This window comes from Eucalyptus grandis, chromosome 4 (genome assembly GCF_016545825.1).
Source record: "Eucalyptus grandis isolate ANBG69807.140 chromosome 4, ASM1654582v1, whole genome shotgun sequence".
Taxonomy (NCBI): Eukaryota; Viridiplantae; Streptophyta; class Magnoliopsida; order Myrtales; family Myrtaceae; genus Eucalyptus; species Eucalyptus grandis.
Genome location: NC_052615.1, coordinates 28,073,715 through 28,084,415, shown reverse-complemented (window position 1 = coordinate 28,084,415; position 10,701 = coordinate 28,073,715). Strand labels below are relative to the sequence as shown.

The window sequence follows — 10,701 nt, the reverse complement described above, 5'->3', positions numbered from 1 at the left end:
TTCTTAGAATATTTCGAAAATTGCTCATAACCTTCAGATCACAAAATCCTTTTGTCTCATAATATTCTCCTTATCTCCTAAATATTTTCTACTAATTTTTAAAGATAAGATCACAACCCGATTTTCTTAAATTCCAAAAATCATTATTTCAAATCTCACTTAAAAATGGGCTCAAGTTAACTCTCCTTTCGTAGCTTAATCCAACTAATTTGAAACCATCTACCACCAGTCCAATAAAATGCAAAAAATGCAAATAACAAAATAAATGCAATCTAAATCTATATGCTATGCAAGTAATAAAATTAACCCCTAATTTCCTATGCAATAAATTAATTAATTAAATCGTCAAAATTTAGGTGTCAACACTTCGCTTAATGTTTCATCTTCTCTTCAAAATTTATACTTCGTGTGCTAGTAATATTTTAGACAAGGATTCTGATATCATCTCTGTATCTTATTCTAGGAACAAAATATAGTTATAAGAGAGAATCAGTTTAAAAAGTCAGATCTGAATATTGAAAAGTTTTTCCTGTCACACTTCCCCTAACCTCACTGTAAGATAAATGCTCCATTTCGAGTGTTTTCTAGTCCAATGTAGAATTCAAGAGCTGCTGGACTCTTGTCCCCTTATTGGAAGTAGGCAAGTGGTAAAATCCCAGGATCGAGAAATGTGCACCAAATGATATATATATAAATAGACTTGAAGAGCTCACATACCGGACATCAAAACCAAAAAGTGACAAATGCTAAACAACTGAAAATCAATTCACGAATAACATCTTCCTCAATCAAGACATTTTCTGCGAATGCTTTTCGCGAAACAAACACTCCCAAAGTACTTATTATAAGATACCAAACCACCAGAGGCTGCAATGGTGACACAAGTGCAGCTGTAGCAACAAAACATGCAGCTCCAAAGTTGCATCCATTATTAACCAACTTAGAGTGCTACTTGCATCACCAGCTGTTTCATCATTTTGCATGCATTTATAGGCTATTAGAACATGGCAACTCAAGACGAGCACAGATATAGCTAACACAACGCTCTAATAAACTTGCTTCCAACAAAATAGCAGTTCCAGTCTTCTTTCCGCTTAGAGCTTTAAACCAGCTCTGGCCATCGCAAGAGCGCCCTCATAAGTATGATTCACGCCAAGGAACCCACTCGCGTGGCAGAATTTACAGCCAGGGATGCCTGACTCTTCGGAGAGCTTGTCATCCGTCAGACCACGCCATGGAGCTGGAAGAGCCTTCCGGCTTTCGAAGCTGTTGGGAGTCACCCCAACTGCTTGCACCAGCCAGTCTTTGCTCTGATTATCCTGAACATGCAGAAACATCACTGTTATGTTCAAGTGATACTCACATTATCAGCTGCTATTCTACTTTTTCTCTAAGAGCATAGCTCGACCAAACAGAAAGGAAGAAAAGAAAAACAGCTGGCAGTCATCGTGCAACAAAGAGCATTAGCAGTAACGAGATGCATCCGTGAAATCTTAGCATTTGTTCATTATGATATTTGATTTCTTTGCCTTTGCTGACGAGTGGTATACCACCCCAGTGACTATTCATTCATCCACTAACGCAGGCACCTGCTAGAGCTACAAATTTTTCTATAGGGACGTGCATAAATAAATTCTCCATTTTCTCCATGTTGATTTCCTACACAGCAAGAAAAAAAGTCCTACACTCTGTATTATGTCTCCACAGTAAATCACCAGATGGCCCAAACGGTTCAAATGGGTACCTGATAAAGAGCATATTTGATGGAAGATTCGATTTTCATCTCCTCCTCGAGCTCAAACAAATGAAGCCTCCACTACGAACATAGACAAAATCAAACATATTAGACAACAAGTGCATGGCGTCCAAAAGTAGTTACTCGCCATCAGATGACAAGCAAATCAAAGTATAGCCTAACAACTACATAAATTGACAATCTGCCAGCAAACCACCATCGATCCATATACCTCATTCGCACAAAAAACCCCAGTTCTATCTAAACAAAAGTTGTCGATTCTCAAGCATGGTCACAAGTTCATGTCATATGAGATTCAGTTACTTACCGGACAAAACTGTTTTAGGAGCACAATTTCTCCACTTGAGTCAATACCATGTCTAGCTTCAAGACACTCCATTACAATGGATCTTGCGGGTAACCACGACATTGCATGATATCGAACACTCTGAAAATCAAAGGAAAAAGGTAAAAATAATCAGCATTGGAGTCATAAAATGACTAAAAATTTGCTGCCACAGCCTGGTGAAAATCAAGTAAACCTTACATCTAAAAATTCACCGCCGGCCAAGGACATAGCTCGTTGAAATGCCTCATTCTCATTCTCCGAAGACTGATTGGGGTCAATCCAATCCGGATTCAGTTTTGCAACTCTTGCAGACAGATGCGTCTGATCCACATATCTTGGAGGCTGGTCGGTGTCATACTGACTTATTCCGTTATCGATAGCATCAATTGCCTGACATTATCAATTAGAAAATCAAGCTCATCAACCAACCAAAGAGTGATGATACCAGCCATTGCTGGCTATGGCATCTCCTTTGACTCGTAGACTCACGCATCTGATCCTCCTATTTAGCTTGTGGAAATCGCAACCTTGGACGACAGTCAAGTATTTAGCTTCAATAGATTATAGTCAACTTTTGATTTATTTGTGTACATTGAGGTTTCCAGTGTGGTTGACGAGTATTTCTTCTTCTGTGTTTTGGGTATTGAAAGACCATTCAAAATGAGTCTTAACCCATATATGATGAGTTGAGTTGAGTTGTTATGTAGATTGATTATATTTAATAAATGGGTCATAAATGAATTTAGAATGATAAAGCCCAAAATAATGAGTATTAAATGAATTCACAATTTATTTAGACCTAATCTACCTCTCTTTACACTCTTTGGCCCTTCGTCGATCTCACGCTTGCTCACTATGCACTTTCACCTTAGTTTAGATATGAGTTTTTCTATATTGAGTTGAATATGTATGTGGTTTAATAATATGAGTTGAGTCAGATATCAGTCATTAAATTTGTATTGCATGAAAATATGTCAATTTGTATCGGATCATTTTCAACTCAATCCAAACTCTTTTGACAGGTCTATTGGCAATAGGACGGTGTCCATTTTTGGTACCATTTTCTCAACAATATTACATTTCTTTATATGTTTATATGCAACAAGTAGGTAAATTTTAGTAAGAAATGCTTGTCCTTGGACTTTTTTAGAATTTTTAAAGAATCTTACAATTCAAAATTGGGAAAATGAAGTTCCAATCCCGATTTAACTACATTGATTTATGGAATTAAGGCACTGTTTGTTTCATGAAAAAATGTGATATTTCTAGAAAATAGTTTTAAAAAATTCATTTTCCTGAAAATGACAATATTCTTTTGTGTTTAGTTGAAACATAAAAATTAACAAGGAAAATGACAATATTCTTTTTGTGTTTAGTTGAAACATAAAAATTAACTAGATTTTTTTTTTTTTCCATTTGGTATGCAAAATCGAATTATTTCCTCTATGCACTCTTTTTAATTTTTAATTTTATTTTTTGTAAATAGAATATTTATTTTAGAAAAAGAAAGAAAGAAAACATTAAAAAAAAAAAAAAAATGCGCTTAGGAGAAAAAAAGAAAAGAAAAGATAAAACATAAAAAATAAATAAAGATTCGGAAAAGAAAAGAAAAGAAAATTAAAAGGGATGTACGGAGGAGAAAGTCTTTGACCTGAGTGAAAGAAAGAAGGGAAAATGATTTGAAGGTGTTTTGTCCACTGATAAAATATGTGTTCCTTGACTCATTTATTTTTCATGAACTAAATGTTGGAAAACAAGATAAATATTTTCATAAAAGTGGTTTATCGCGAACCAAACGGAACCTAAGTAAAGAGATGTCCTTTGACACATGCACGCATGAAAGAGTTCCATGGCCCTTCTACAGACAAATGAATGACCAAAGTAAAACTGAATACTCCAGCGAAAGCACAAGTGAAATTCCAACCTCACCGATCTATGCTAATGATACCGAGGGAAACGCCAGTACACCTGTGGCTATCAGTTCCGGTCAGTAGACATAACAACGGGAAGACTTACCTCCACGAAGCTTTTATACACAGCAAGATACAGCCGGTGCACGTCCGGGTGGTTTTCATCGACCCGAAGCTCCTTAGCTATTATCTCCTTCCCAAAATGCTAAACACGGGAAGAACAAGATCCAAACCATGTCAACAAATCAAGAAGATCTAGACCACCAGGTAGAAACTAAAAGCCAGCCTAATGGAAATGAGGTAAACACTCGGGTCGAACCAGTACCTTGTAGACCAAACCAGCACTGCTGAGCTTGGTGGAAAACCCATGCCCAAATACTTCCTCGAAACCTTTCTGGTGATGATCATACCGGTCTCTACTCGGATCATACACACCCCCGACATCAAGCACAGCATCGAGGCCCTCCAGCACCTGCATTCTTCACTTCAATCAGTTCCCACAACACATGACACAAAGAGAAGCGTTAAAAAAAGGCAAATCGGCAATCCTCCTGACCAATTGATACGCAGAACCAAAAGCTCACCATATACACGTTAAATAATAGCCAAAAGAAGTGTTGCTTTCACCCACTAAGCTACCAAGAATATCTTTTGGCCCCATTTGGTTCAGCATTCCCAAGGGACTTTCGGCCCATTGGGAAAAAAATTAGGTGTTTGGTTCAGCATTTGGAGGTGTCCTTAGCCAAATGCTAGCCTTTGAAATGCTGAAAGTCCAAAGAAGGTCCCCACCTGCTTTGGGATCTGCTTTAAGCTTTCAGATTTTGGAAATGCAAGTCCATCTTTACTATTCATCCATTGACTTTTTTTAACCGATTATCTTCCCCACACCCCAACCGCCGTTGATTGGCGACATCGGATTTTATTTTTAGTTTCATCGGATTTTATTTTTATTTAAAAAAAAATAATAAAAACCCTTTGCAAATGTTGGGTTACCTTAAAAAAAAAAATTTTTTGAAAACAAACCTAAAAGAACCTTAGGCTAAAAGTCATTTTTATCTTTTGGACAATCAATAGCCCAACTTTTTATCAATACACTAGAATGATCACTAATTAACGAAGATGATTAATACTATAATAATTAAAAAAAATTATTCAAAGTTGAAAACAAACCTAAAAGAACCTTAGGCTAAAAGTTGAGCTTTGCATCTAATAGGTGCTATGGAGTAACTTTGGAAGGGGCTTTGCTTTGGGCCAAAAAATGAGTGTTTGGGAACTAGCTTTTGAAGTCTCTTAATGGGAAAGCAAATACTTGGAAGGCTGAAAGCCCAAAAGGTAGCCCAAACGCGTTTGAGGCCAAAGGACTTGGGCTTTTCAAAAAATTCTCGGCATGTTGGGAGCTCATTGTTCATTTTTTTTTTCCGAAATTGTCCTCACGAATTTTTTGTTTTTCCGATGCATGCCCTTGTATAAGCATTGTTCATCTTCTCCGGGACGCCACGAGCCTCGGGGGCGACCTCCGAAATTGTCCTCACGAGGTTTGCCGCTTCTCTCGTGAGGTTGCGGGTCCTTGCGGCGACCGACTAGATCTGGTCGCGGCCGACCGCGCGGTCACACGACCTTTGCGCAACCGCACGACCTGCGTCGATTTGGTCCCGGAGGTCGCGCGACCTGTGGTGACCCCCCGCGAGGTCGTGCGACCTCTGCGACCACTGCACCGGAGGTCACACGACCTTGCGACCCGATCCGAGGTCGCGTGACCTCGGAGGGTCGCACGACGCGACCACGCGACCCGCGACCCAGATCCGTGGGTCGCCGAGATCGTTGGAGGTCGCCGGTGGTTGCCGCCCTTGCCTCTGGCCAATTTATTATTAATTTTTCTTTTGATAATTTTTTTTACCACAAAACTCTTTGTAAATATAATTCTCCAAACACCATTTTGCTCAAAGTATTTCACAAAGGGCTTTCAAAATACAATTTGCCAAAATAGTTTGCATTTTGGAAAACACATTTAACTAAAAGGACTTTGCATTTTCCTAAAAACTTTCCCCAAAAGTGATTCCCAAACGCACTATTTATAATAAAATTCTTTTAATATAAATTTTAAATAAGTTTACTAATATATATTTTTTTACATTACTCTCAACATGAAAATGTAAAATGTGTTTCTTTTTGTAATTTTAAAAATACTAAAACTAAAAAAATTAATTTAATCACACTAAAAGGTTTTTCAAATATATGTTTACTAAAGTGTTGCATTTCCCTAAGGAAAAGTTTACCAAACAGTTTAGCATTTCGAAAAACCCATTTACCTCAAAAGTATTTGCATTCTCTCGAGGGCATTTCCCAAAATCGAACCAAACATGCCTTTTTTCTCCTTTTAATTTCACTTCTTTGTTTTTCTCTGAGAAAACCCAAGAGGATGAACGTGGGGCAAAACCGAAACAAGAAAGAGGAAAGACCTGGAGGTCTCTGGTGCGGATGATCTCGGCGTTGGAGAACTTGTTGGTGAGGTGAATCATGAAGCAGCCGAGGGCCTCATCACAGTGAAAGGAGCCGTTGTGGGTGCCCACACGCGTCGGCGGCGGGCTGGTGGTGAAGGAAGAAGCAGAAACCCTAAGAGGAGGAGTAGCCATGCAAGGAGAGAGTGTTAAGAGACGCTAGAGGTTGGATGAAGTAATGTAAGCTAGCGGCTTTGCTTCCAAGCATCACATGAGGAGACAAGATTGAGAAAATATTAGGTACCCTCTTTGAGGAGCACGTCTTCCGTGTGCTTTAATTCATTCACGCGTCGACAGCTGTCCTCGGGGCCCGCCACATCTGCTCTCTCTTCTCTCCATCTTCTGCGCTTCTCTCCTCTCTCTTCTGTCTCTCTCTCCGAAATAACTCTTCGTGGGTGGCTCGGCTATAAATCTCGTCCGAGAAAATATTAGGTATCCTCTTTGAGGACCACGTGTCATTCGTGTGCTCTGATCCTGTCCTCGGGGCCCGCCACGTCTGCTCTCTCCCCCTCCATCTTCTGCACTTCTGTCTCTCTCCTCTCTCTTCTGTCTCTCCGCAGAAGCGCAGAGAGTTATTTCTCCCCGCAGAGAGTTATCTCGGAGAAACAGATGCATTCCTCCTGGAACCTGTCTACAAGAAATCTATCTGGAAAACTCTCGAATTACCGGTTAGTCATGTGAACGAGGAGCTGGTATGCAAGATGGTCATAGATGCCTGTGAATCAGCTCTTTCAGGCTACCGCACCACAGTTGAACAGGTACATGTAACATTCTGATTTCCACTTGGGTAATTTTGTTAGGATGGTTTCTCCTGGGAATTGGTTTGGTTGGACTTCGCTGAACCATACAGGGTTAAAATGGCCTAGCTGAGAGTTCTTTAGCATGTCGTCTCTATCCTGAAATCAATCATGGTAGTGAACTTTTTTGGTAGCTAAGGGTATGATAATCTCATGTTTGTTAGTCTCAATGCCAAATGTGGCAAAATGTTTTAGATTGTCGGAATTAGCCAAGTCATTTAACAGTTCTAGTATTTGCAGAGCGTTCACATTTCCCGATCTAAGCCCAGTGAAACTAAAAGTAGGGAAGTCTAAGAAAATGAAGCGCTAAAACCTCTGTCAATGATCACATTTGTACATATCTATGCATCTTTTTCTTTTTGTCTCTGCTGCAAAAAGTTTGGCAACTCTTAGATCAGGTTATTTTGTTTTCTCCTGAAAGCTGTAGAAGCAAATCCCACCTAATTGCTCTATGCTTTCCCCCATTCAAATGCAATGACTTGCAGGACGAGAAGCTAATTCAGGAAGGAAACCTTGGTTACAAACTTGAGATAGCCGTGAGGGTTAGAGTAGGTGAGAAGCTGGTGTTGCAGCAAATTGAGGGTATTGTCAAGGAGAAGGAAGCTCAATTGGATAAAGCTTGAGTATTACCATGAGAGGAGATTGAAGGAGCTTGGTCTGGTTGGCGAGGAAGGCGAAACTTATTGCCAGCCTAAGAAGGATTCTATACCCACCTTATAGAGCCGGTACGCAAGTTTAATCTTGCCGTTGCCTTGAGGTTGTTTTAAAAGTAAGAAACAAACTGTAGAAACTTTTTCCTACTTCCGGAGTAAGCAAGGGATGGTAAGCAAAATCAGTGTATTTATCTGTTGTATCAAGTCTTAAACATTACAGACTCGGCTTAGATGGATCGACAATTTGTGTACCGTACTCTGGCGAGTGGGTTCCAATTTGGATGAAGTTCTGAGGGAACAAAAGAAACTACAGGGATTTGTATTAGTTCTGCCAATTTTCATTGAGTAGGCAAAGAAGCAAACTTCCGCAGTTCTGTTTGTATCGTGGTTCGTGGCATTGCTTTGCCAGAAGAAACCATCACTGGTTCCGTACGTAAATCGACCAAATCTCTTTGAAGAGCACATTAAGTTGCATCACTGTGTCCCTACAAATTTGTGATCGCAGGGTGCGCTCTCTTACTTCCATGTAACGGTCAAAAAGTGAAGCTCAAAGAAATGTTGCTTCGCCGAATGTTGCGACCCCCGTATAAATTTAGGTTTGGCTACAGTTGACTTCGTCAAGACAAACCTCATTCGCTTGAGCTCTTCAGCTTCTTCTGCTGTACATCCTTGGGTGCATCCAGAGAAAGCCAACATATCCATCTCGTATCTCAGATGCAAAGCCATGAAAGGCCCCTTATCTCAAAGGAGGTGGACTAATTTGTTCCCCAGAGCCTCGATCTGAGGAGTAAATTTTAAAGCCTGAAAGTTGACTCGACATCTGAGCCTCTGAAGATCTAGTGAAATTCCATTGTTTGCCAAATGAGCATCTGTCTTATTGAAATGTACCCCCTTATGCTTGCTAAATAGTGGCAAAATCTGCATGGCATAGGCAAAGATATTACCCAGGGAACATGTATGTAAACGGCATAAAACTACATTAAAGCACTACAACTGCCAAGTTCTCTGTATGCAGAACGGCATGCCATGCAGGGCAAATATCTCAGATTTAAATTGTGATCAAAGGATAAATCACAACCAGACAAAAAGGCCAGATACATGGCCAAGTGAATCTCCATCAGCATAAAGCTAAGTCGAAAAAAGTCCAATGTAAGCATGCTATCATTACACTACAATCTAAAGCAACCAAATTTAAAGAAGAAGGAGAAAAGGATGCAGGCCATCAGGAAACAGAGATGCAAATGCACAACCAATTGAAGGCCATGCCCTGCCCAGATGAAGACTTACACAAATGGCCAACTGATTCACGCACTTAGGTAGCACCTTGCCCTACCTGAGGCCTTTTATAATGGGTCAAAAGACGATGCATATGCACAAGCACAGGCAAAGGAGATAGAATTGAGACATGTACAGAAAAACATGGTTGTATTCGACTGAAAGTGGATCCAAGTTTCAACTATGACAGCATATACCAATTACCAGAAATTCAATTTCTGGAATCGAAAACAACATTTCGCACAAACCACAGCCTCCGCTTTGATAATGCCAGATAAATCTAGTTCAGTTCTAGCAAATAACCAGCAAAGCTCACAATCAACCTAGCCTTCAAAATGCATCGGCGATTATACTCCGGTAGTTACCTTTTGACAGCAAGAGGTCCGAGAACGAGCAACAGCAAAGGAGAACCGTGATACATGGAACCTGTGGAAGGGATCAAAGCATCAAACAGCGACTCACCAGAGATCGAACCGAGCCGAACTTGCGTAGGGAGACATCGCCTACTGCTTCAACCAGTAGCCTTTGCCAACTGCAGGCGGCACAAACAAGAAAAACCAGAAATCGTATCAGAAAATGAACCTCCAAGATTTCAAGGGAGGAGGGGGCGGGGGATCGGGGATCGGGAATCGATCGACGGAGCGAAGACAAGTGACGTTACGGCAGCGAATGCTAGTGAGAGGGGTGGCGACCTCGGGGCGGGTGGACAGGTGGAGGTTCTTGAGGAGGTAGATGAGGGCGAGCCGGAACGCGACCGACGCGACGAGCCATATCCAGAACCCCGAGCGCGCGCTTCTGCTTCTTCGTCTTCGTCTTTTGCTTCGTCGCCGTCGCCGGCGCCGTCGAGCTCGTCGTTTCGTTGGAAGAGAGGCATGACTTCGCGGAGGGGGAGAGAGAGCAGAGCGGACGTCACGAGAGGTCGGCGTCGGCGGCATCGGCGTCGGCGTCGGATGGGGGGCGATGGAAGCAACCAGCGGAGGCGGAGGGGAGAGAGACAGAGAGGAGAGAGAGGAGAATGGGGAGAGAGACGGACCAGGTCCTCCCGCGCGAGGTGCGAAGAAAGAGACTCGGAAGAAAGAAGAAACCCCTCAGTCCGAAATTTTTTCAAAATGGCGCCTGACACGAGGACACGTGTCGTGCTCCGAGCGCCTTCTTGTTTGCCAGGCTAGAACGTGTCTCACGTACCTAATATTTTCTTAGAAGGAGGAAAGGGAGAGCAGACGTGGCGGGCTCTGAAGACAGGTGTCGACGCGTGAATAAATCAAAGCACACGAATGACGTGGTCCTCAAAGAGGATTCCTAATATTTTCTCGGACAAGATTTATAGCGCTTGCCATCGGGTCGTTCTCTCGTCAGACGAGATTTATCTATCAAATCATCATTAGGAATAGATTTTGGAATGTCCTAGAGAGCCACGATTCATCTGATGATTGGTACAGGTGGTTTTGGCTTTATGAGGACAATCAGTCTGACTTCTTTTCAGA

General features: G+C 41.4%; 3 protein-coding genes across 4 annotated transcripts; 1 reads left to right on the top strand and 2 right to left on the bottom strand.

The window, feature by feature from the left end:
• Positions 1-710: 710 nt before the first annotated feature.
• On the bottom strand, positions 711-6,721 carry LOC104443092 (MYG1 exonuclease). Its single transcript, XM_018872219.2, has 7 exons — positions 6,454-6,721; positions 4,320-4,466; positions 4,101-4,199; positions 2,283-2,474; positions 2,064-2,183; positions 1,745-1,816; positions 711-1,319 (listed from the first exon to the last, which is right to left on the bottom strand). The coding sequence occupies exons 1-7, from the start codon at positions 6,625-6,627 to the stop codon at positions 1,095-1,097; spliced, it is 1,029 nt and encodes a 342-aa protein (XP_018727764.2). The 5' UTR covers positions 6,628-6,721; the 3' UTR covers positions 711-1,094.
• Positions 6,626-8,240, top strand: LOC120292599 (ribulose-1,5 bisphosphate carboxylase/oxygenase large subunit N-methyltransferase, chloroplastic-like). The gene is made up of 3 exons (XM_039310868.1): positions 6,626-6,640; positions 6,915-7,250; positions 7,775-8,240. The coding sequence occupies exons 1-3, from the start codon at positions 6,626-6,628 to the stop codon at positions 7,910-7,912; spliced, it is 489 nt and encodes a 162-aa protein (XP_039166802.1). The 3' UTR covers positions 7,913-8,240.
• On the bottom strand, positions 8,110-10,491 carry LOC108959227 (O-fucosyltransferase 19-like). Of its 2 annotated transcripts, none has more exons than XM_039311427.1 (3): positions 9,800-10,491; positions 9,583-9,643; positions 8,110-8,860 (listed from the first exon to the last, which is right to left on the bottom strand). In XM_039311427.1, the coding sequence occupies exons 1-3, from the start codon at positions 10,150-10,152 to the stop codon at positions 8,684-8,686; spliced, it is 591 nt and encodes a 196-aa protein (XP_039167361.1). In that variant the 5' UTR covers positions 10,153-10,491; the 3' UTR covers positions 8,110-8,683. The 2 variants fall into 2 exon arrangements, with proteins under 2 accessions (XP_039167361.1, XP_039167362.1); XM_039311428.1 differs by lacking the exon at positions 9,583-9,643 and adding an exon at positions 9,680-9,749 and having other exon boundaries at positions 9,910-10,491.
• Positions 10,492-10,701: the final 210 nt, after the last annotated feature.